Source organism: Phyllostomus discolor, chromosome 3 (genome assembly GCF_004126475.2).
Source record: "Phyllostomus discolor isolate MPI-MPIP mPhyDis1 chromosome 3, mPhyDis1.pri.v3, whole genome shotgun sequence".
NCBI lineage: Eukaryota > Metazoa > Chordata > Mammalia > Chiroptera > Phyllostomidae > Phyllostomus > Phyllostomus discolor.
The window spans coordinates 8,560-35,101 of NC_040905.2; the positions used below are offsets into that span (position 1 = coordinate 8,560).

Genomic DNA, 26,542 nt, shown 5'->3' on the forward strand with positions numbered 1-26,542 from the left:
AGTAAAAATTTCATAACACAAACCTAGGGGATTTTGAGTTTGTATATTACATGTAAGGACAGTGAAACAAAGAAAGGGCTTCAGAGAGAAGAGGCACAGTCAGAGCAACAAGAGTGAGCGTAGGTGGCACTGCACCTGGGGAAACAGAAAAGTCAGATGCAAAGAAGGTCCTTGGAGACAGAATCAGGGGTGACCCGGGACGAGCTGCCGCTGCCCACTGCACCCTGGCTGCAGGTCTCACAGGGATGAGGAGATAAGGAGGAACACAGTGAAGACATGCAGCAAAGAAGAGCAGGGAAGGCACATGTGTGCTCAACAAACAGTGCATGCTGGGTGCGCTGTCTTTAGGGTTTTACCTGTTTTCTAACGTTGAGGACTTTAGAGGAGGTCTCAGAGAGTCAGCTCCACAGGATACTCAGTTTTCCAAGGGTGCCCTTCGATGTGCTGATGCAACAAAGCGAGCACACAGAGTGGTCAGGGTCCTTCTCTGGTGAACTTCTCCTTCAGAAGAGTCACCAGAGAAGGGTTAGGACTGAGGTGGGTCTTCCCCTGCGTGGACTGAAACTTGTAAATCATTTGCTCTCCAATGCCCTTGCTTAGGGAAGTTGGATCCTCAGACTTATTACCGGGCTGTACATCGCTGGCCTTATTTAGCTCTCAAACTCACTTTTCCCATTCCATTTGCCAAGGAATTTTCCTCGCTTTTTTACTAATCTGCCTAAACTCCACACACTTGGGGACTCATATGGGCATTGAATTTGACAACAATGATCATCTGTGGGCAGACACCAGACACCAGAGCCAAACTCAGGACCTTGGACACATACCTTTGACTCCAAAACCTGGACCCTGCAGTGGACCCAAACCAAAACCAGGACTCCGGGAGCAAAGCCCTGTGCCCACCCGACCCAGACCATGTGGTCCAAGGGCCAAACACCAGATGCTGGGGATTGACATTGGACCCTTATAACGCCAGATTCCATGCACCACAACCTAAATCTTCATCTGCACGTGGACCTTGCAGGCAAACCCAGGACACAATGCCACATCCTAAGAGGTGCAAGACTGCAGACACACAACCGAATACATTTTGACTCTGAGGCACAGGCTCTGGACACAGGACACATATCTGTAACCAGGATGCCATGGCCAGAATTTGGAGTTGGGGCCAGATGCCAGGCCTCCGTTGCCAGAGGCCAGAGGCAGCAGCTGAACCAGATCTTCACACTGTAAACCGCCTGTGATTCAGTATGATAAAACCTTTGTCTCTCCAAATGCAAACTTCAAAATTTTACCAAACCCAGCAACAATAGGCCAAAACACTGACTGAACAAAAAGGATGCTGACCTTGCATGGCAGATGTCCATGATCTCTCAGCTGCAACAGCTTCAGGAGTTAGCGCTGTCTCACCATTCATTCCACACTGCCGGCTTTTCAAAACTGTGGGGAATTATTCTGGCCAAGATGGAGGCATAGGTAGACACACTATGCCTCCTCACACAACCAAAATTAAGGACAACGAAAATTTAGAAACAAAAAAACAATCTGATCTCACAGAAAATTGAACTGTACAGAAGTCTGACCACCATTCATCCAGACCGGTAAGAGGGGCAGAGTCCATGGCCTGTGGAGAGGGGTTGCGGCAGGAGAAAGCGGTGCTTGGAGGTCCTGGGTGCACAGGCATAGGCTAGCAGACCCCAGTGCGGGTTGGCCATGGGCAGACCCAGTGAGGCTTGCAAGGCCACTGGCTGACCTTGGACACACATCCCCGCACAGATAAGTCAGATGAAAACAGGGAGCAAGACAGACCACGCAACCCAGGGCCCCAGTGCCTGGAAATAAAGCCTGAAAGCACCAATTGGAAGCACTTGTTGGGGTTGAGGTGCCGGGAGGGACTGCCAGCCTCACAGGAGAGTTTGTTGCAGAGACCCACAGGGTCCTAGAACATACACAAGCCCACCCACCTGGGAACCAGCACCAGAAGGGCTCAGTTTGCTTGTGGGGAGTGGCAGGAGGGACTGAAGTCTGACAGAGAGCGGAGCAAATGCAATTGTTCCCTCTCAGACCTCGCCCCCACCTATAGCATCACAACCCAGCAATTGGGTTTTCCCGCCCAGATGAACACCTAAGGCTCCTCCCCTCATACGTAACAGACGCGACAAGACCAAAAACAAACAAACAAACAAACAAAAAAGTGGCTCAAACGGAAGAACAGATCAAAGCTTCAGAGCCAATACATCTAAGCAACCAAGAGATAGCCAACCTATCAGATGCACAGTTCAAAGCACTGGTGATCAGGATGCTCACAGAATTGGTTCATTTTGGTCACAAATTAGATGAAAAAATGAAGGCTATGCTAAGTGGGGCATAGGAAAATGCACAGGGAACCAATAGTGATGGGAAGGAAACTGGGTTTCACATCAATGGAGTGGACCAGAAGGAAGAAAGAAACAACCAAACAAAAAAGAATGAAGAAACAAGAATTCAAAAATGTGAGGAGAGGCTTAGGAACCTCCAGGACATCTTGAAATGTTCCAACATCTGAATTATAGGGATACCAAAAGGAGAAAAAGAAGAGCAACAAAGTCCAGGAAGCTCAGAGAGTCCCAAAGAAGTTGGACCCAAGGAGGATCACACCAGGGCACATCATCATTACATTACCCGAGATTAAAATGAAGGAGAGAATCCTAGAAGCAGCAAGAGATAAGGGGACAGTCACCTCTGAAGGAGTTCCCAGCAGACTGTCAGCTGATTTCTCAAAAGAGACCTTAGGGCAAGAAGGGGCTGGAAAGAAGTATTCCAGGTCATGAAAGGCAACGACATACATCCAAGATTGCTCTATTCAGCAAAACTTTCATTTAGAATGGAAGGGCAGATAAAGTGTTTCTCAGATAAGGTCAAGTTAAAGGGGTTCATCACCAAGCCCCTATTATAAAAAATGTTAAAGGGACTTATCTAAGAAAAAGAAGATAAAAAATATGAACAGTAAAAAGATAGCAAACTCACAATCATTAACAACCATGCCTAAAACCAAAACTACAGCTAAGCAAACAACTAGAACAGGAACAGAACCACAGAAATGAAGATCACATGGAGGGTTAGCAACAGGGGAATGGAGGAGGGGAGAGGGGGAAAAGGTATGGAGAATAAGTAGCATACATGGTAGGCAGAAAATAGACAGGAGGAGGGCAAGATAGTATGGGAAATGTAGAGGCTAAAGAATTTATGACACATGGACATGAACTAAAGGGGAGGAATGTGGGTGGGAGGGGGTGTGCAGGATGGAGGGGAGTGAAGGGGGAGAAATGGGACAACTGTAATAGCATAATCAATAAAATGTATTTTTAAAAAAACCTGTGGGGAATTAAAAAGGGATAAGTTTCCACCAACCCTGTTGGCTCTAATACCTGTGGGATAATAATTAAAATAACATAATCAGATCAATACAAGATATTCAGCATTTAATTCATGCATGAGTACAAATGAATACCAGACAATGAGGTGATATCAGGTATATAGGACCTTGGGGAGTATGGGGAAACAGGGTCTTATGGCAGTAAAGTGGGTGATTGACAGGTAATTTGTGAAAAGTGCAGCATTCGTGGAATGTTACTTTTTGTTAGACAATCCCACAAACTATAGGACACAAGCTAAATTAATAAACTCTTCCGAATTTCATCCACGTAATCATTCAGTTGAGAATAGGTTACTTTGCTTAAATTGTTAAATCTTGTGGCAACAGCAGCAGACACAGCCTGAGGGAGCGACCAGCTCATTGCCCACAGGGGGTCAAAGGACTGAGTGTCCCTGTCCAGTTCACTGTGGACCATCCTCTTTTGCCTGCAGCTGGTGGAGTACAGTGGAGCCCACGAGTGCAAGTCAGGTGACCGTGAAGCCACAGCCAGGAGGCAACCCATGGCCACACAGGTGGGACAATGATGCAGTCAGGACCTCAACGCTGCCAATACATCAGGTGGCCGGGATATGGTCTCGTTTCAAACATCAATGCAGTTAGGACATCAACAAGCAGGTGAACTGATGCAGGAGGACAAAGTAACAGCCAGGACACCGACACAGACAGGACATTGACAAGGCCAAGACATCTACACAGAAAGGACAGCAGCGCAGCTCACATATTGACTTGGTCAAGGCATTGACTCAGAAAGTACGACAGGGACACCAAGGGAACTGGGACATCGACAAAGATAGGAAAGTGGCGCAACCAGGAAATCTATGCAGGTGGGACAGCAGCACAGCAGGGACATCAATGCAGATGTGGGACATTGAAATGCAGGCCACACAGCAGCATGACCTCTTCATTGACACAGACAGGACAGTGATGTGGAAGGGGACACAAATACAGGCAGGACAGCAGCACGGCCAGGACATCAGGCAGAGGGGACCTAGACACAATCACGATTTCAGTGAGGCTGGCACATTAGTGTGGCAAGGACGTGAACACGGGAGGGACATCGATGCTGACAGGATGTCAACACACACAGCACATTGGACCACAAAGACATAGACATGGCTGAAACATGAACACAGGTCTGGCCCACAACAGGCGCCTAGTTACCTGACATAACGACTCCGCTGTTGTACATGCGGGAGAGAAGAGAAATGAACTGAAAAGTCCATTTATACGAAAGTAATAACATCCATGACTAACTACCATTCCATTCAATAGTCATAGATCATTCACCATAGCTTACAACCTTTCCTGCTGGCCTGCACTAAGGTGTTCTTCCCAAGATGCATTTGAGATGAGCAGAGAGCCACACCTAGGACATTTTGCTAAGTGACCATAATGAGCCATAAAGCAAGATCAAACAAATTACAAAGAACAAAAATTATATAGACTATAATTGTTACTCTCATTGTTGTTAATGTAAAAATCAGGAACAAAGGGTCACTAATATATCCTTACATTTAAAGGTTAGGAAATACGCCTTGTCTGGCATAGCTCGATGGATTGAGCACGGGCTGCGAACCAAAGCATCGCAGGTTCGATTCCCAGTCAGGGCACATGCCTGGGTTGCAGGCCACAGCCCCCAGCAACCGCACATTGATGTTTCTCTCTCTCTCTCTCTCCCCACCCTCTAAAAATGAATAAATAAAATCTTTTAAAAATCTCTTAAAAATAAATAAACGTTAGAAAATACACTTCTAAACGACATTGCAATCAACAGTCGTTGATATTCCACTGGAATCAATCACTTTTCCTGCCAACCTGCACGAAGGTGTCATTTACAAGAATGCCCACGAGATGGCAGCAGTATGCACACTCAGAACACTTCAGAAATGACCATATTGTACCTTCCATCAGTTTTCAACCAACTTCAAAAGACTGAAATTATAAAAAACACATGTGTCGCCTCATGGCTGCTAATGTACATGTCAGAAAGAGAAGGTAACTAGAAAGTCCTATCATTTAAATAAAATGAAAGACACTTTGTAAATAATATTCCACGAACCCTTGGTAGATAATTCACCATCGCCAATGACTTTTCCTGCTGGCCTGCACGAAGCTGTTATTACCAACTTACACACGAGATGGCAGCAGAGAGCCACACTTGGGACATTTTTCGAAGGGACCATCCTGTGCTAAGGCTAAGTTTTAAGAAATTCCAAAGGACTGAAATTATATACAGTATGTTTCTTTCTGTCATTGCTGATAATATAGGAATCGGGAACAAAAGGTAACTACTAAGTCTGATATTTAAAACTTACTAAATGCATGTCTATACAACATTGCAATCAACATTCATTGATATTCTCCTGCAGTTACTTTTCCTGCTGACCAGCTACTAACTTGTCATTCCCAAAAGGCCCACGCGATGGCAGCAGAGATGCACACTGTACTATTTGCTTGGCCAAAAGGTTCATTCGGTTTTTAGGTAAAGACACAATGAGATGTTTTTCATTTTCACCAATAATTTCATTGAACAACGTATTCACCATCTTGTCCCACTATTCTGCCAACTTTTGGGCATCTTCATTATTCCATCTTCCCAAAAGTGTTTATCTTTTAGCCAAGCCAATATAAAGCCAGTTTCAACAAGCATCACAGCATTGAAATCATATACAATAAGTTTCCTAAGTGCTCCTACCGCACTTCAGCCAGAACTCACTACAAGTGAGTGCCTGGAAAGTCCTTATACTTGGTAGTTATGTAATATACTTATAAATAACCTCAAAAATAAAACAATTTGAATTACAAAATAAACTGAATGGGATAAAGATACTACGTACTAAAAGTTATGAAAAGCATCTCCACCCTTCAAAGAAACATTATCAGAAATAAAAGCTGAAAATATACAAGTTTTGTGCCTACACTTATAAGCTAAAATAGTAAATGAAATCCAGAGAAGGTAGACAGAAACGTGCATGTCGACAAATCTGCAATTGTATACACATGAAATGATAGCAGTTCTTTTTAACTTTTGGGATACAATTTTGAATAAATGTTTTCTCATTGTTTAAGTAATCAGCAACAAAGTAAATTAAAAATGCTTTCAAGCACACTTGGAACTTTTTAAAAAATGACTATATTTTCAAAAATGACTAATTTAGCTATAAAGCAGGTTTCAACAAATGTCTTACAAACTATGTTTATTCCTCTCTTTGCCATTAATCTGGAAACCAGTCACAAGGTAACTAGAAAGTCCCTATACTTAGATGTTTTAAAAATATACTTTTAAATACCTTCCCAAAATAAATCACAGAGTGGGAAATAATTTACATAGAAAAATAATAAAAATACTGCATACCAGAGCCAGATCTTCCTGGTTTCAAAAATGATCAAAGCTTCAAACTGTTTCTCAACCAAAGGTGATTTTTACCACAAGAGGACTTCAGGCAATGTTCTAAGCCTGTTAGATTGTCCTGAGGAGAAGGGAAGCAAGACTGCTGGCAGTGAATAGAGATATTAAATGCTAATGAGCACCTACAATGCAGAGGACAATCCTCCAGGAGAATGAATTCTCTGACCCAAAAGTCCATAATGCTGAGAATGAGAAACCCGACTCTGTATCATGAAAACTCCATTAGAACACAAACAGCATGTCCCTTTGCATCCTAGATCTGAAAGGCTGCCTTTCTTGGAACAGGAAGCCTGAAGCTGAAACATAAAGAATAAAAAATGCCAGCTACCTTGCAAATATTGGGGTGAAGTGTCCTAGGCTATAGGTCAGGAGGCAAAGGAAGATCTGTCCACTTAGGAGACCACATCACCGTGTGATTACACACAGTAGTCCTCTGAGGATCCCTGCTTCTTTCCATTGCTCATACATCACTTTAATAACTGATTCATAGTGTCACTTAGAACAGAGTTTTGCTCTGTTAGATTCCAGATTTTACCATCTCAAGTTTTTTTTCTTTGAAAATGTGGACATTTTCTACATTCTGTGTTCCTCCGATTACCTTCCCCGGGGGGAACATTTCCTGTAACAACATACTTCTGATTTCTAGAACACCATGCTCCCAGGCCCTAAACTCATTTAAAATGCTAAGAAGGGTGTTACTCTTTTATTTAGTCATTAACGTATTCATGACTAACACAGAGAACTTTTCTAGCTCCTGACATTACCTCACTTCTTGTTTCCTTCAAGCTTTAGCTATTTCTAGGTCACATACAGTTACTTCCATGTAATGATCATTATTGCACGAGAGCAAGTTTACCTTTGTAACTCATGCAAATCAATGGAAAAGTGTCACAAACAGAATTTACTACAATGATGGGGAAATAACATGCAGAAATAAATATGTAGAGATACTAAGTTAAACATATAATTTTTTAACAAGACTTGCTAGCAACAAAACAGGTTTTAAAAAACCCCTGGAAATAATATATAGGATCTGTGTGAAGAAAATTGATCATTGCTACCCAATAGCAGAAACTTTAACAAATAAAAAGTATAATCATGTTCTTGGATTTCAGAAAAAAACGCACAATGATACCAATTTACCGAAGTTGTCTGTAAATGTAATATAACCTAGATTAATATAGAAAAGTGGTACCACAGGAAGTGGTCAGTTAAACTGGGACCTGAGATGTGTACCCCAGTCTGGGCCCTTTTTCTGCCCCCCACCCCCCTCACCTCATTGCCCCCACGCAGCACACCTCCTGCCCCTGGACCGCGTTGCTTGCATCACGTTAGGCTGTGAGCGTCACCTCGTGACCATGGAGACTGGCGGAGGCAGCGCCTACACTCCAGTCCGTGTAGTTGTCTGTCTCTCCACCAGAACTCCCCGCCCCTCACGCCCGCCAGCCTAACTACTCCTCCCACCCAGCCCCACCCACATCTGTGGCCCCCTCTCACCTCCAGCCCAGTCCTGCCTCTGACCTTAGACAGACCCCACCCCTCATCTGTAGGTTTGATTTTTAATGGTCCATTTAAACAAAAGTAGCCAGGAATCAAGTATACTAGTGGACATGCAGTTTAATGCATACATTAAATACATTACTGTAATGAATACATTATTAATACATATACTTTATGTACATAACACATTATGTATTTGTAGTAATACATTGTGTGCATTATATATTAATGTACATAACACTAATGTAATGAAATATATTAAGTAATGAATACATTAATAACATATACTTCATAAAATGAAAGACAACTCTGAAAAAGAACTTCTTTGGACAATACAAATAAAATACACAAACTGGGAGGAAATATGAATTACCTAAAACATTGGGGATCAAATGTTTTGACAGAAGATCAAAAGAGAAAGAATAGGAAAAGATACATAGGATGGTGCAAAAGTAGCTTTAATCAGAAACATAAATCACATGAAAATTACAGAATAATATGCAGTAGACTTCGAGGTAACAAGCATGACTAGAGATGCTGAGTGCTTCAAAAAGCTTAATTGGCCCAGAAGTTCCAAATTCACCATGTACTTAATATCATAAACTTATATGGAACAGAGACACAAAGAAAACTTTATAATCATAATAGATTTAACAAACCTCTCTCGTCCAAGATAGAGCCTACCTCTTTCAGAAACAAGAGACCAGCTCACAAAATTCAGTAAGGGTGTAAGAAGCACCATGAGCAGCAAATTGGATTCAACATTCACAAAGAACCATCCGACTAGACACAACTTTTCCTGCTGACCAGCACTAAAGTGTTATTCCAAAAATGAACACAAGATGGCAGCAGACAACCATGCTATGAGCTTTTTTTTTCCATTGACCTTATTGTAGTAAGGATCAAGTTTCAAAAAAAGTGTATCAAAGGTAGACTGAAATTATATAAAGTATATTTCATGCTATCATTGCACCTAATCTAGCAATCAGTAATAAAAGATAACTAGAAAGTCCTTATATTTAAAAATTATAAAATACAGTTCTAAATAACCCGCAAATTAAATTATAATTGCAGTTAAAAATAATTTGAAATGAATGATAATAAAAATAGTACATAAAAAAAACTCTGGGAAAAATGTATTGATAATCCACACATTAGGGACAGAGCCTGGAAATTCACAAATTTTGCATCATCTTACAGACCCGGAATAATAAATTTAATCCAGAGAAAGTGGAAGAATGGAAATATGCAAGTAGTGATGTCTGGAAGGATATACACTTTGTTTCATTAAATGATTTTTTATTGTTATTCTATTACACTTTCCCAACTCTTCCCTTTTGCCCTCCTCCACCCATCCCAACCCACCCCCCCCCCCCCACCTTCTTTAGAAGCATATATACTTAATATTGTTGCGGGAAATCACACACACTTGGGAAGAAAACGAAGCACAAACTTTATTACCTGGGGGGCTCAGAGGGGTTAAATTTCCCAAAGTCACTGAGCAACGAGGCAAGCTGAAGTTTCCTTTAAATACTTGTTACAAGGCAAAAAGGGGGGGGTTCATCCATTAAAGCAAGCAAGCATACAGAAGCAGAAGCGAAATGAAGGTCATTATTTTGGCCTTGAGATAACCGTTACCTTGGTAACAGCTGCCCAGCTACTTATCTAAAAATAACTTTTACTCAGCTTTGTCCGGATAAATCTTGCAGGTGTTACGGACAGCACTGTTTATCAAAGAAGCTACAGAGCATAGAAACTTTTATGGGGCTTTCTTTTCCTGCCAAAATATAACAGCAGATATTATCTGTTTGGGTAGGATTTTCAATTATTTTTATTTTTATATATAATTTAAGTAAGCAGCAACAACAACAAAAAGGCCATCTCAGTTTGGGCTTAAAAAGTACTACAGGAAAACACGCCATATTTTAATAATAATAAAAATCTAGTCTGTTGTGGGGACAACACCAGAGGCCTTTTCTTTGCTTCTTTGCTCACCGGGCCTGATCTCCCGGTGATCCCAATTTGGATGCAAATTGGACACTTTGGGTGGTCACGATGCTATTCAGATAAGGAAGGCAGTGTGGGCCACTGGATTTAATGAGGGTGTGCAGAAATTTTGTTGAGTCACCTTTAAATGCATATATAGATAACCAACTATTTCTCATCCATTCTTTTATCTACAAAGATATTTATAGATACGTTTATTTTAAGTAAAGGAGAAAACAAATGACACAACATTCCAAATGACATGAAGGAAAAGCAAGTTTTCCCCTCCACGTTGCCCAGACCCTGATCCCAGTTACTAGTCCCTGTGTCTCCTCTCAGCACATCTTCTGCCTGGGTTTTTATTATTTTTTTTACATAACTTGTTTTGCAGGATACTTTTCTCTCATAATAGCATTATGTACAAATCATTCTCTGTTAAAATCCATTAGAACTACCTTACTAGGTTTTATTTCTTCAGTGAAATATATATTCTCACCCATTTTTAATGTTCTATAATATTTTACAGTGTGAGCAAACCATAATTTAACAAATTCTCTTCTACTAAAAACTTAAAAAATATATGTTATTATGTGTTGGATAAAATATATTAAACATACTACATTTCATATACAGGGAAGCATAACTGGGGGGAATTTTTCCTGCTTTTCATTTATTAATTTGAAAGAGAGAGAGAGTTAGTTGGTCCTCTTATGTATTCATTCATTGGTTGCTTCTTGTATGTGCCCTGACTGGAGAATGAACTGACCACCTTGGCATATACGCAGAACACTCTAACCAACTGAACTACCAGGCCAGGGCTACTAGGAGAAAATTTTTAAAAGTGAAATTTCTGGATCACAGGGTATGAGGGTGTTATTTCTGGATGGCTATTCTCAAAATGATCACTGGGAAGTCTGCACCAAAGGACCCTCCCCGGAGTCTTTCACAGCAAGGACACTGCACCTGCTTGCTCATCAGCCTCAGACATGTCAGAAGTCCTCTGGATCCCCATACGGGCCACCAAATCATGTTGACTTTAAAAATTATAGCAGTCAGTTATTTTACTAGCAGATAAAGGGTTTATTTGGAAACAGTAAAAGATTACAATGTAGGACAAGCAATGTGTAGCAAAAATCATAGGCAAGCTCCACAAGTAAAGGAGAGGAACATTATTTCACAGGGAGAAAGGAGGAACTTGGGAGGGGTCATTTCAAATGAAAGTGCATTGCAGAAAATCCTCAGTTCAGGGTGAGGATGGTTTCTCTCTGGCTGAGGTGCCGGGGAGTTGGTTTCTCCTGGGAGCACACAGTATATCTTCATGTTGGGGCCTGTGACAGACAATGTTTCCTGTAATTGACCCTGGGTGGTGCTATGTGACAGCACCCCTACTGACCCCCACTCCACTTCAGTGAGGTTTCCCTTTATGCAATTTCACAGTAATAATTAGTTAGTTGGCTCATTTCAGGTCCATGGAAATCAAGTTATATTTACATGCTCAAAACAAGGTAAGAACCAGAAACACTCTTCCCACTTTATCCTGTGAAAGCCAGTAGCAGCGAAACTGACCCTGCTCTGTGGACCCCTGTACTCACATTTTACGTTATTTTTATGCAAAACACTTGTAGGTTTTTCCAGCATTTCTACATTTATTTAGTTTTGTTTGGTTTTATCTCATCTTCCTATTTCTGAAATATTTTTACACCTGAGTTACTTAAACACACCTATTAATCGTAACACCACTTCCTTGAGACATGAAATTCTCCCAGTGTGTTTTCCAGTATACTTATTCTATTTGTTGTGTTTAAATGTTTGGGCCCTCTGGGACTTATTTTGTGTCTATGAGTTGCGTAGTCAAGAAACTTACTGACTTAAGTTTCCACGGAATGCAATGCAGTCTTGACCGCTTCCTCACTGCTTAGGCAGCTCTAGCTGCAAGTGCGCTTGAAGGGGCGGGGGGCGGGGGGGAGGGGGCACGGACTGGCCTAGATGTGAGTTGGGGATCCCGACCACAGTCTGGAGAAACAAAGACACTTTGTCAGGCGGCAGCAGGGCCGTGTCCACCTTAAGGTCCAGCCCCGACTAGGGACTCCCAGCTCCTGCGGGGCGGACCCCTCCACCAGCTGCGGCAAAACGAGCCACCGAGCTGCAGGCTGCGTGACTGTCGCTCCGGAGACCCAGGGTAGCCAATCCCCGCGGGGGTGGGGCGCACGGGTCTTCCGCTGGCATGTCCAGAACCCAGGGGGCTCCGCCCCTCTGCCCCGCCCTTTCAGCTCCTTCTGACCGCCTATTGGCTGACAGGGCCCTGGGACCCAAGCACTGATTGGCGGGTTGTGCCCACGCGGCTATCCAGGGTGGAACCTCCTTCCCAGGGCGGGAGGCCCAGGAGCCGGGAGGGGACGCTCGGCCGAGGTGGGCAGCGCGGCAGCGACCCCGGGAGACGGACCGGTAAGCGGGGAGCCCTGCCCTGGGGAACCCTCAGCCCGAGACCTTCCGAGTCCAGCCAGAGAGACCCCAGATGCCCTCCATCCCGAGGGGCCCGAACCCCTTCAGCACCGAGGGGCCGCGTCCGCTAACCCGGAGGACCCCCCCGTCTCCTGACCCCCAACGCTCAGACCCCCAAACAGCCTGGAACCCCAGTTCCCCTCGGCTCGGGGCGCCCTTCCTGCAGCGCGCCCGCCCGGAAAGACCAAACCTCCCCAAACGCAGAGACCCCGAATGCCGTCGTCCTGGAAACCGACTCAGTGGAGGGGGCCCGGACGCCCCTCGTGAGACGCCCCAACCCCCCTCAGCCGCGGCGGCCTGACCCTCCCCCCCGCCCCCGGGACGCGGAGTGTCCTCCGCCCGGAAGACGCAGATCGAGTCCTGAGGGACCCCGGGCCTCTCAGCCCGAGAGACGGCGGTCTGCCTGCCGGACACTGCGCCTGCGCCTCGCGCGGGCTTCTCCGGACCCCGGGGGCGCCTCCGGGCGCTTCCCCGGGAGAAGCGCGGTTCCTGCGCCGCCACGGCCCACACGGCTGACGGGCCCCTCAGAAGCCGGGGCCGCGGCCTCCGGAGCCCGCGCTGAGGCGGCGCGTGGGGGAGAGGGGGCGGGAACAAGGGCGCCCTCGCAGGCCGGCCTGCGGGCAGCTGGGCCCATCCAGCCCCTCTTCCCGCAGGGCCCGAGCCCCCTCTCTGGGCGTCCTGCCCACGGGGAGAAAGGCCGGCACTGGAGTGTGAAGTGGAACTCGGACGCGCTCACCAGCCCGGGTAGCGCAGGCGGCCGGCCGGGCCGGAGGAGCCTGGAGACCCGGCAGGCGCTGGGCTGGCTCCGAGTCAGGCGGCCCCATCCGCCTGCAGCTCCCTCCCGCGTGGACACCGGTGGGGGAGTTTGTTCCTTCGTGTCAGAGCGGGGCTGGCGCTGACGGTGCGGGGCTCACGGCAACTCGTTTCACTCTCCCGTCCCATCGGAGCCAGCCCCACGGGCCTCCCGGGCGTGTCCCTCCTCCATGCTCTCTGCTCCAGGACAGAGGTCTTGTCTCTTTCCAGGTCTCTGGGCCCACGACTCACTTTCCTGTGTCACCGCCGCAGGCAGGCCACAGAGCTCCAGGAGGGGGACCGTGAGGACTCGGATGAAGAACGGGCTCCGAGGCAGCTAGGTGAGCGGCGGGAGGAGCCAGCGCTGCCCTCCCGACTCGGACCTGGTTTGGGTCGGGCGGCATCTCAGGACGTAACCAGGGAACAGGTTTGCTGGTGCAGCGAACAAGCAAGATGCACAACAGTGTATCGCACAGTGAGGGGCTGTTCCCGTCAACTTTCACGTGGGCAACGTAATCATCTGTATTTATAGATGCATTAGTCAGCAGTAAATGTGTAAGAACATAAAGTGAGCGAGAAATAACTAATTCAGAAGAGCCGTCATCGCAAGAGAGGGAGGCAGGTCTGGCCACTGAGGAGGGTCCCACACCTGGCTGCACGATGGCCTGCATGGAGACAGACAGGAAACAGTATTGGTATGGTGGTGACGGGAGCTGGGGGAGGGCCAGGACCGGGAGGGGTTGAGCACGGTATCATTCCCTCATGTTGGCGTTGGGCCATTCTGTCCAGTATCGTGAGTGTTTGGAGGGTGGGGTCGGTCCACTTTCATGGGTCTGGGGTTGACACACAGCTGAAGTCAAGATGTGATCTTCAACTTCACTGGACTCTGTTTCTGTGGTCAACAGACAGTGGATGCTGACCAGAGTCTAATGACTGAGGAAGGGCGTGGGTGGCCGGTATGTGCCCAGGGGGAGGATACCAGAGAAAGGAGGCTGGGTGGTCCAGGTGCCCTTAGCCTGGACAGGGCTAGTGTGAATGAAGAAAACAGGACGGAGAAAGGGTTATGTGGAAGACGTGGAGTTTCTGTGCAGTTAGTTTTACTACTTTTTTGTCAGGAGAGGCCAATTTATTTTTTAATAAATGTAATAGATGCTTTGTGAACAAAGGGTGAAGCATAGATGACACTTTGTCTATTTTTTTATCATTCTAATGAAATTAGTGGATGGCCCAATAGAAGCCTAGGCCTTAATGAACAACAGAAAACATTTTCCAATCATCCTGGGATTGTTCTTAGACTGCTCTCATTCAGAATTCTGTGTCCCTAATAAGAATCTCCAGCTTTTGGAAACATTTACCAACCAAAACACTGGTTTCTCATCATTTTTCAGTGAAACCTTCCTGGGTGGCCTGCAGAAGGGAACACAGTAAACACCAGAAGGTGAGTATTTCCCAAATCCTGTTGACAACAAAATTTTCCTCATGGAGAGAAAGGCAGGTAAGAGCAGGGAAATGCAGAAAGTATCCTAGGAACTGATGCCTTCCTTTCCTGGTCTCTTCAACACACTGTCTGACATTATCATCCTTCCTTAAAGATTTTATTTATCGACTTTTTAGAGAGGGGGAAAGAAGGGAGAGAGGGAGAGAAACATGAATAGGTTGCCTCTCCCACACCTCCAAGTCGGAGACCTGGACCACAGCCCAGGCATGTGCCCTGACCAGGAATGAACTGGTGACCTTTCAGTCTGCAGGCTCAGTCCACTGAGCCACACCAGCCAGGGCTCATCATCATCTTAATGGTTAACAACTACAGCAGCAATAGTAACTACCATTTGTTCCATTCTCACAATGTTTCAGACTTTAACAATTTTATGTGAATTTACTCACTCACACATACATCCACCTGATGAGGAAGGTACTGTAACTGTCACCATTTACAATGAGGAAAGTGAGCTTTCAGAGATATAGAAATGTTTGATTATATGTCTAAGATCACAATATCACTGCTTGTGCAGTCTTATCCATAGTTTCTTCTCTAAACCACTTACAAACTCATTAAAACTTTCAGTTTTTCCCTAGCCAGTGTGAATTGGTTGGGTGTCATCCTGCAAAGCAAAAGATCACCTGTTTGATTCCTGGTCAGAGTGCATCCCTGGGTTGTGGACCAGGTTCCCAGTGGGGGTATTTGTGAGAAGTGACTGATCACTGAAACATCTCTCACATCGATGTTTCTCTCCCTCTTTCTCCCTGCCTTCCCCTCTCTCAAAAAAAACACAAAATCTTTAAATTAAAAAATAAAACTTTCATAGTTTTCTAAAATTTACATTGTCTTATACATGTCATTACATCACTCATCTGACTGGTGATTTCAGTCGAAGTTCTTCTCTGCTGTGCTGAAGTGAGAGATGCAGTAGACCCTCTGACTAAGGAAAGCGTACAATGAGCAGGCAGTTGGTACAGCGGATGGCCCCAGGTGAAGAAGAATGTAAAATCCCTGGATCAGAGGCTCCCACCCTAATCAAAGAGCATCTCCCACCCATGAGGAGCTTCAGGTTTGATGATTGAGAAACAACAAATAATAAAATGACTTAAGGGCTTCATATAGATTACACACTCCTCAAGAGAAACTCATCTGTCTGGAACTGATTTCAAATGCCCAAATGCCCTTTCTTATAGGGTGAAGTAACAGCTTCTTTGTCTGAGCTCTAATGAGGCCACTCTCATCCTGTTTAGAATCATTTGTTCAGCCTGCCTACCTCTGTGTTATGAGCTCTTTGAGAGCCTGGTCCATACCTAAGTCTTCTCAGAGGTCTAAGGCCCAGATCAGGGCTCCTGAGAGGGACTCCGAATGTTTGCTGAATGAATGATTTCACGATTACAAAATGAACTAGAAGATGATTAATGAACGCTGAAGGTAATTTCTGTGAGATTGAAATATGGAGAGAGCTGAGAGGTAAAGAACATTCATGCTGTATTACATAATTCACAGGACACTTTGTTGAACATTATTTAATTGCATGTTCACTAGAACATTAAAAATTGACATGTTATATATCAGGACACTGAAGACAACTAGCTACTGGTACAGCCTTATTCAAACAATTGGTGGGAACCAGCTAATCTAAGTACAAATATTCTTTCCAAGGTATTGCAAACTTTATCACCATCTTATTTATTGTCTAGATATGTTTCTGCCATCTATTTCTCTAGTCTCTTCCCCATATCCCTCACTCTCAATATTATAGTGAGTTGAAAGAAAAGGGCCATAGGCATGGGTTCTAATCTTGGATTCATTACCCACATTGGCCCTAACCCTCTAATATTCATACTCCCTAGATATTTTCAAGGGTTGAAGTATTAAAGACATGTATTAAAGCATGTAAGATATACAATAAGCCTTAAAAAATTAAATACATGTTATCTTTTAATATGTGACTCTTATATTGAGGGCAACATCCAGGGTGCCATTAAGCAAGGAATGTAGTTTGAAGGAATTGTCAGGAACAGCAAAATTGATGACTGCAAGTGACTCAGAGCATGCCCAGAAACCAGTGTCCCCTTCTGGAGAAGCATATGCCTTTGGAAAGCACACTAGACAAAAATTGGGTAAGAGAAAGTAATTTGGAAGCTTTAGTTCCTCTAAGTCCTATAGAAGGGCTGATAAGTGTGACCTAGGTATGTGGGGGTGGACTTTGGGTAGGCCTGGATTTAAGCTGGGATAAGCTGAAGACTGAAGTTAGCAATGGACCTTTGGGAAAATCCTATAAATTCTCTGAGCTCCTGAATGCTGATATGTAAAGTGAACATAAGGAAACATCACTCATATATTGTTTGAAAACATTAAATTGAATTTAACCCTGGCTGGCATAGCTCAGTGGATTGAGCATGGGCTGCGAACCAAAGTGTCACAGGTTCGATTCCCAGTCGGTACATGCCTGGGTTGCAGGCCATGACCCCCAGCAACTGCACATTGATGTTTCTCTCTCTGTCTCTATCTCCCTCCCTTCCCTCTCTAAAAAGAAATAAAATCTTTTAAAAAATTGATTTTAAAACAGGTGACACATACAAGTTGTCCAATAAATCCATCTGTGATAATAGCAACCACACTTTCTTGGTGTTGTGTGCCCAGGCCTTTACTCAATGCCTAAAATGTAATGTGCACTCCATAAATATTTTATGAATGATTAAAGATTGGCAAGTAAAATGGGAAAGATTGGCTGGTAATGGGAAAATCTAGAAACTAAAACTGAATCAGTCATCTGTAGTTAGTCTTAGTCTTTTGAACCAATAGTTAAGGGAATAAAATACCAGAGGACGCAAAAGGACAGGTAATCATTTGATGGAAGGAGATTGTGTTATCTGACAAAGCGAGAACTAAACACTCCACACCACACCAACCTCACTTACTTACCTGTCCTTCTCCAACTTAGAACTCAGGAGAAAGGAGATGGACATGAAGGTGTACATCCTACAAGAAAGAAAGGACTGTGTGTACCAAGAGGTCAACGAGCCCCAGGATGATGACTACCTTTGTAAGTGACCCTCACTGAGAAGCATGTTATGATACAATAATTTCATCTAGTCCTTTGCTCCCCAAATCATTCCTTTCCTCTAGTGACCTGGAGTACAAGATTGAGTCTTAATGATGTGACTGTGGGACTCCCTCTGAAGCTCTTTGTGTCCAGGAACATGTGCTAAACCTTCCCTAACCCCTGTTGCTCTCACCTCCAGATTGTGAGAAGTGTCAGAACTTCTTCATCAACAGCTGTGCTGTGCATGGACCCCCTACATTTGTAAAGGACAGTGCAGTGGACAAGGGGCATCCCCACCGCTCAGCCCTCACCCTGCCCCCTGGATTGAGAATCGGGCCATCGGGCATCCCTGAGTCTGGGCTTGGAGTGTGGAATGAAGCAGCTGACTTGCCAGTGGGTCTGCACTTTGGCCCTTATGAAGGACACATCACAGAAGATCAAGAGGCAGCCAAGAGCAGATACTCCTGGCTGGTGAGGACAATTTGCCTCTTCCACTGTCCTCTGGCTTCCCACATTCCTTCTGAGCCCTGGAGGGACCTCACCTCCCACATGCTAGACATGGAGGGGACAATGTGGTTAGCTCTGTGTACTGACTGGACTTTACATGAACACAGAGCTCCTGTTTAAGGATCAGAAGGTAAGCGGGAGCAAACCTGTGCAGACACAAAGAGTGGCTCCTCCCTTGTGGGGCTCCCGCTCTGATTGGACAGGTAGACTCAGATGTGTAGATGATGGGTAAGACCAATATCATGTGGTCACAGTTGGCAGTTGAATTCCCATGCATGATGGAAGAGCTTTGATGACAGTGGAATAAAATAATTCTTCTGACTATTACCTCCCCACAAAAAGAATAAAAAGTCTTTAACTTCTTTTCTGAAACACAGATTGCCAAAGGCAGAAACTGCTATGAGTATGTGGATGGAAAGGACAGATCCTGGGCCAACTGGATGAGGTGAGGTCAGCAGGTCTCTGGGGCCAGAGGGGACTCTCATCCCCCCACAAGCCCATATAGCTTTCCCTCTCATTATGCCTCCCTCAGTGGTCTCCTTTAATCCTTTTTTCCTCTTTTTCTCCATACAGTGTTCTTTCATTTCAGGGGACACTGAGGGAAAAAGTACAGCATACGTCCTCCAAATGTAAAGCTCTCTGCTAGACACAATGTGGACACTGCAAAGGACCTTGAAGAGCCTCGATTCACCAGAGACACTGGATTACACTTTAACTTATCAAATGAGCATTAATTAAACACTTATTTTATTCTGGTTTACATGAAGGAATACATTACTTAAACAGATCACACAACCCATGTCCTTATGGTGGACTTCTTGCAGACAGACATAAAAAAATTGCTTTTAGAAATATTTAGCTATAATTTCCAAGAAATGCACCATGTCAAGATACCAAGGGTGGCCTGAACCTGTGAGGGCAGCAAACCATCCTGGCCTGCCTTCTAACTAGAGCTGGGCTCTGAGGCCTGAAAAGGAATGGCCATGTGCCCCTTTCCTGAGAGGGGCTCTCTTTTATCAGGGATAACAGAATGTGAATCAACTACCACTGTTGTGTTTTATTTTACTAAGACAAAAAGACCTGCAATTTTCTATGGTAACCTCGGGGCAGGGAAGTGAATGGCACCCTAAGTAAAGTGTAGGGGGTTTGGAGAAAGGCATCTAAAGAAAAAACACATTTGGGCTGAGTACTGGATAATTGGTGAGCTAATTTAGAAGCAGAGCCCTAGATCAAGCACCAGTTTCTGGGTGTGAGAAAACTTGATTTAGAGTTTGGAGAACCCAGAGATAACTGGATATTATGGGCAGTCAGGGTGGAGGTTAAGTGTAGAACTGGGTTTTAGAAAAATGGTCTTAGGCAGGATGAACACTTGCAAGCAGGACTTGGAGGCAGGAATTCACATGACATGCTGACAGGCTCACACGCTGAACAGAAGGTTCCCCGGGAGCATTAGGGGCAGTGGGCAACACAGAACCTGAAGGCCTTAAGAATTAGTGAGGAGCTGGACATGGATGTAACAGGTATTAGGAATTCATCACTGGTTTTCTTTCCCTTCCTCTGCCTCAATCCCAGGTATGTGAACTGTGCCCGGGATGATGAAGAGCAGAACCTGGTGGCCTTTCAATACCACGGGCAGATTTTCTACCGAACCTGCCGGGTCATCAGGCCGGGCTATGAGCTGCTGGTCTGGTGCGGGGACGAGTATGGCCAGGAGCTGGGCAGCAAGTGGGGCAGCAAGTGGAAAACAGAGCTTGCAGCCAGGAGAGGTGGGCACCACTGTTCTTCAGAACAGAAAGAAAAGAGAGAATTCTCCATAGAAATGTTCATGATCCAACTCCCAAGTAGAGTAAAATCCACTCTAAAGTCAGTAAAGTTTCAACTCAGATGCTTCAGAAATTCACAATTCATTCATATGCCTTTGACTCTTAGGTAAAATTTTTATATTTTTTATTTTTTAAATATTTCATGAACAAAATACACAACCACATATAGTACTGAAATACTGAGAGGCAAAAAAAAAGTGTTTCCAAGCACTAACCAGTTCTCTCACAAAGGCAGCTTTTCTGACACTTTTATAGCTGTTTCTTCTTAATTTTCCTCCATGCTTCTAAATGCTTCTAAAACGTTTTTGTTTATAGGCATTCATTCATTATTTTTTAAACATTTTGCCCTGGCTGGTGTGACTGAGAGGATTGAGTGCCATCCTGTGAACCAAAGGGTTGCCAGTTTGATTCCTAGTCAGGGCACATGCCTGGGTTTCAGGCCAGGTCCCCAGTATGGGGCAAGTGAGAGGCAACCACACATTGATGTTTCTCTCCCTCTCCTGCCCTCCCTTCCCCCTTTTCTGAAAATAAATAAATATATAAATAAAATCTTTTTAACCAAGATTTATTTTTACAGAGAGTGGAAAGTATGTAGAAAGAAAAATCAGTGTGCAAGGGAAATATTAATCGGTTGTCTATGGCACACCCCTAACTGGCCCACAACCCTGCCATGTTCCTTGACTGGGAATTCAACTTACAACCTTTCAGTTTGCGAGACAACACCCAACCCACCAAGCCACACCATTCAGGCCAGACACATTTGTTCATTATTTCAGTGAATTGTCGGGCAAGATCCGACTCCGTGGCACACAGGTCCTGGGACATGGCAGTACAGATTAATATGAGGATGAGAATCACTGCTCTTGAGGAGCTGACCAGTAATGGAGGAAAACCCATGCACACGTGTTTGCATGTGCATAACACTACCCAGCGGTTAGTGCTTTGGAGAAAATTATCCAGGACAAGTGCCTGGGAATCAGTGTGAGGGGAGGTGCGGTATAGCACGTGGTCTGGGAAGGGCTCTCTCTGGAGATAACATTTACAAAAATATCTGCGGGTGGAGGATCCCAGGCAGAGGGAGCAAGTAGTGCAGGGAAGAAAAGAGGTGGGGCATTGGATTGGCTGAGGGTCACTCAGGTCTCCTCTCAGCATGGAGGGTAAGAACACATCATACCATGACCTGAGTTGAGACACGGGACTTTTCTGAGTGCAAGTGTGCAGTCAGCTATAGAGTAGTGTGTTCTCTGTTCTGATTATGCTTTGTTAATTTTTAGAAAATAAACTCCAAACCTGGCTGGCGTAGCTCAGTGGACTGAGTGAGGGCTGCCAACCAAAGTGTCACAGGTTCGATTCCCAGTCAGGGCACATGCCTGGGTTGCAGGCCACAGCCCCCAGCAACCACACATTGATGTTTCTCTCTCTTTCTCCCTCCCTTCCCTCTCTAAAAATAAATAAATAAAATCTTTAAAAAAGAAAAGAAACTCCAGTGGGGAATCCCCTCAGAGATCACTTCATCTTCAAGTGAGAGAGCATGGTGGATTGGCCAGAGAGGAATAGGAGTCAGAGTCAAGCGTGTAAGACGTGTGGTTGGAAAAATATTTTGAAACGGGACTTCTCAGTGTATTTGAAATGGAATAACACTGAATGAAATGAAGCATAAATATTTGGTGTGAAGCTTGAGAAATGAGCCTAAGATTTTATTTATTTACTTTTAGAGAGGAAGAGGAAGAAGGACGGAAAAATCAATGCATGGTTGCCTCTCACACGCCCCCTACTGGGGACCTGACCCACAACCCAGGCACGTGCCCTGACGGAATGTAGCCTGTGAGTCCTTGCTCCACAGGCAGGCACTCAGTCCACTGAGCCACACAAAGGCAAGAAAGACATATTATTCTATAGTTGTGAAAAACTGAAAGAGGTGCAATTCCTAGTTTTCCTCTTCAACATGACTTAGAGGATACCTGTAGAGGGGAAAGGTCACTGCAGTTCAGGGAGTGAAATTGCCTCACGCTACTCGAAGGTCCTTAGTCTGAGCAATATTAGCAAAGACCTTGATGTGGGCTTTCTGGATTTCTGAAGAAGGTGCACTGCATAAAAATAAAAAGAAAGATAGACAGCAAGTGGACACTTTGTGGGAGACGGAGCTTGCATCGTCACCACAATAAGAAGGATTCATGGGGCAGGTCTTACCAGGAGACAAGTTGTGCGACCCAGGCATTCTCACCAACATCCCTGACCAAACCTTTCTCTTTCAGCAGAACCAAAGGCAGGGATCCACCCATGTCCCTCCTGCTCTCTGGCCTTCTCCAGTCAGAAGTTCCTCAGCCAACACGTGAAACTCAATCATCCCTCTCAGATTCTCCCAGGAACATCTGCAAGAAAACACCTCCAAGCAGAGGAACCCTGTCCAGAGGATCAGAATCAGCAGCAGCAACATAGTAGTACACGCAACTGGAAGGATAAAGCTGAAGGTCAGGAAGTCAAAGAAAGGTCCAAACCTGTGCTTAAAAGGGTCAGTCAGAGGAGAATCTTAAGGCCCTTTTTTCAAACTTCCAAAGAACAAATGAGCTCTAGTGAGCATGAGAGAATGATGGAGGAAGAGCCCCGCAGAGGCCAGGAAGAGAGTCCAGAGGACTCAGGCAAGTTATTTGTGAAAGCAGGAATGTCAAAAATTTTAACAATCCAGCACGGTGGGTGCTGGCAAGGCTTCAATGATGGGTCACATCTCATCACACACCAGAGGACACACTCAGGGGAGAAGCCCTATGTTTGCAGGGAGTGTGGGCGAGGCTTTACACGGAAGTCACATCTCATCACACACCAGAGGACACACTCAGGGGAGAAGCCCTATGTTTGCAGGGAGTGTGGGCGAGGCTTTACACAGAAGTCATATCTCATTCCACATCAGAGGACACACTCGGGAGAGAAGCCCTATGTTTGCAGGGAGTGTGGGCGAGGCTTTACACGGAAGTCAAATCTCATCACACACCAGAGGACACACTCGGGGGAGAAGCCCTATGTTTGCAGGGAGTGTGGGCGAGGCTTTACATGCAGGTCAGATCTCATCAGACACCAGAGGACACACTCTGGGGAGAAGCCCTATGTTTGCAGGGAGTGTGGACGAGCCTTTACCTGGAAGTCACTTCTCATCACACACCAGAGGACACACTTGGGAGAGAAGCCCTATGTTTGCAGGGAGTGTGGGCGAGGCTTTACACAGAAGTCAGTTCTCATCACACACCAGAGGACACACTCAGGAGAGAAGCCCTATGTTTGCAGGGAGTGTGGGCGAGGCTTTACACGGAAGTCAAATCTCATCACACACCAGAGGACACACTCAGGGGAGAAGCCCTATGTTTGCAGGGAGTGTGGGAGAGGCTTTACACAAAAGTCAAATCTCATCACACACCATAGGACACATTCTGGGGAGAAGCCCTATGTCTGCAGGGAGTGCGGGAGTGGCTTTACACAAAAGTCAAATCTCATCACACACCAGAGGACACACTCTGGGGAGAAGCCCTATGTTTGCAGGTGGAGTGAGTGAGTTATTAGCATTAAGTCACATATCAACAGCCATAGGAAGTCTACAGCCCCTTACACTCCCCAAGATTGTAGTTAGTACAGAAATAACTAGTTAAACCTTCAGTTTCATGACAAGACATGAGATGGACAAACAGTTCCATAGTGATATGGGGATGTCAGCACCAATCTCGTTCCTGGATTTTTGAGCTCCTAAAACGTTTTATCTCCGTACACATATGAAGCCCAATACCTCATTCTCCCATCACTAAAAGCAGTGGGTTCCTGAAGAGCCACATAGAACTCATACTCTCAGCCACAGAAATTCAACCCCTACAAATGGGTGAGTCTGAAGTCAGTCTACTTTGATTACTGCCCAGAGAGAGGGGTTTGAGACAGACTCACCAGGGAATGGAATTCCCCAGACTCCTGGGAAGGGCCTTTTTCTCCTAATAGATGCCCTACCCTCCTCCCCTGGCTTCTCTTGGCTCTTCTAGTTTCCTACAACCTCTGGAGCCTCAGAGGTGAACAGCAGGGAGGGATGTATGCTTGTTCAGGGACATGAGCCTGGCTCAGTCTGGGCACCTGGTCTTCCTCACTCCTTGCTGACCCTTCAGGGTCAGCATTTCCTGGTGCACAGCATACAGATTCCACATCAGTCCATAGTGGGTGTGAGTCTCAGCTCTGTCTTCTCCAGCTGTGTGACCTAAGGCAAGATTCTCAACGTCTCTCTGCCTGCTTCTTAGTCTGTACACTGGAATGGGAACTCCAGCCTTTGTCTGACATTCAAAGTTCAGTCAACACAGAGGATATCTGAGATCACAAGTCCTGCTGAACAGCCTTCAGTGTCCATGTCTTCCAGGTCTTTAGTGCTGGACAACGGAAGATAAGGACAGGGTAGGGTTCTGTAGCCAAATTCAGAATTTGAGCATACCCCACTGCTTTCCCCACATTGACTCAAGTGCCCTGACAAGGAGGCCTGAGGTGGGGGATGCGCTTCCCTCCAGGTCACCACCCTCCCACTGACCCTGCACACCCTCAGAGCCTCCTCAACACAGGCAGGTGGTACTGAGAGTGACCTGTGAAACAAGACCCTTGGCTACCTCTTGCTGAGAACTGACACTGAGAACAGCACCTATCCCACACTGGTGTGTTAGGTAGGATAGATGGTAAGCCAAGGCAGGGAGGACGAGGAAGACGTCTCTCCCACTAACTCAGCAGTCCTGAGCCTGGTCCATTCCGTTGCCAGATGTTCCAGCATCACCAGAAACACCATGCTGACACGTTGAAATTTTAGGTATCATTCCCACCATGTGGGAAAGAAAGAATTTGAAGCTATTCATCCCAAGGCCTAGAAGATGGGAGGGGGTCCACAGCACTCAAGGTAAGGGCCCATAAAACAAATCTGACTAATTGCTTGTCTCTGGACACTATTTTATAAGAGAGTCCCTAGTGCTTACAGAAAGAGCCCATAGCTAATTTTGGGTAACTGCCTCAACTTTAACTCTCCTGCCACACATCTATTTTACAAGATGACCAACTGGGGTCTGAAGCAAGATGAGGATTCAGGTGGACAGACCCCCACACATTCCTACATTTGGGTAGTCATGTCTCCTGTGGAAGCTGGCACCACTTTTACCTGTCAGTCAATATGCAACTTCTTCACCTCCATCCTACCAACTGTGTAAGTCCTCAGGACCAGGACAAGACCTGGTGCTCTTGCCACCCAAGCTCTTGCCTTTCACTCCCATCCCAGCAAGACCTGTCCTCTTCCATGAGAACGTATCACTAACAAACCCTGTTTGCACACTAATACACTTGCTGATCTGTAATCCTTTACTGCATTGGCAAGAAGAACCGAGTTTCCCCTGTGACAGGTGCAGCCAGTCTGCATACGGCATTCATGAAGCCCCCAACCCAGGAGCTTCCGTAATGCACTCTCCTTGTTCCTGGGTCCCACAGGGCTTCATACACCACTGACACCATCTTGAAATTAGTACTTACTGTGTCTTTAACCTTTTGTTTGTGACATGACGTTTGATGGGATAATGAACATGCACCATGTGGGTCATTCCTGGCCACCCCTTCCCAGATAATGTCCACAATGGCCCAAGAGCACAAAATTCCAGTGGGCCCAATGGGTGGGAGTCCAGTGAGACTCAGAGTGAGAACGGGGTAAACATCTGCATCTGCATGAGCATAAGGAAGGGAGCTAGCAGCTCCCAGAGGTCACACTTTTCTTAGAACCAGAGCTGAGTTCAGTACAGAGACATGGTGAACAATACAGAGAGATGGAAGACCCCGTCATACCCTCTCCTGCATGAGGGACACGACCTAAGCATGACCCACCCTGTTCTTGCTGGGGTGGGTTCACCAAAGGGGGCACCCACCCCCATGACCTGGAACAATGACCTTTCTGTCCTCCCAGTGCCAGGCTTGTGAAGAAGAGTGCCTACATAAACTATGTGGACTTCAATAATAAATACCCACTATTATGTTCTTTTATGCTTTTTTATAGGAAGGTGTGTGTCTTTCTTGAGTTTCATTTCCCTTCCCTGTT

At 45.4% G+C, this 26,542-nt stretch overlaps 1 protein-coding gene and 1 long non-coding RNA gene across 2 annotated transcripts; both read left to right on the forward strand.

The window, feature by feature from the left end:
• Window positions 1–12,673: 12,673 nt before the first annotated feature.
• On the forward strand, window positions 12,674–16,433 carry LOC118499401. The gene is made up of 4 exons (XR_004901878.1): window positions 12,674–12,755; window positions 13,836–13,945; window positions 14,993–15,042; window positions 16,278–16,433. It is a non-coding gene; the product is annotated as an uncharacterized LOC118499401 (long non-coding RNA).
• Window positions 16,434–16,995: 562 nt separating this feature from the next.
• LOC114504970 (histone-lysine N-methyltransferase PRDM9-like) lies at window positions 16,996–24,271 on the forward strand. Its single transcript, XM_036020023.1, has 8 exons — window positions 16,996–17,207; window positions 18,032–18,133; window positions 18,333–18,604; window positions 19,018–19,085; window positions 20,213–20,406; window positions 22,719–23,238; window positions 23,407–23,441; window positions 24,261–24,271. Exons 1-8 carry the CDS (start codon window positions 17,117–17,119, stop codon window positions 24,269–24,271), a joined length of 1,293 nt encoding a protein of 430 aa, XP_035875916.1. The 5' UTR covers window positions 16,996–17,116.
• Window positions 24,272–26,542: the final 2,271 nt, after the last annotated feature.

Coding starts and splice junctions, on each gene's coding strand:
- LOC114504970 (XM_036020023.1), top strand. CDS start 17,117: ATGACTGCAAGTGACTCAGAGCATGCCCAGAAACCAGTGTCCCCTTCT. Junction 19,086..20,212: donor TCCTGGGCCAACTGGATGAG/GTGAGGTCAGCA, acceptor CCTCAATCCCAG/GTATGTGAACTGTGCCCGGG. Junction 20,407..22,718: donor AGAGCTTGCAGCCAGGAGAG/GTGGGCACCACT, acceptor TTTCTCTTTCAG/CAGAACCAAAGGCAGGGATC.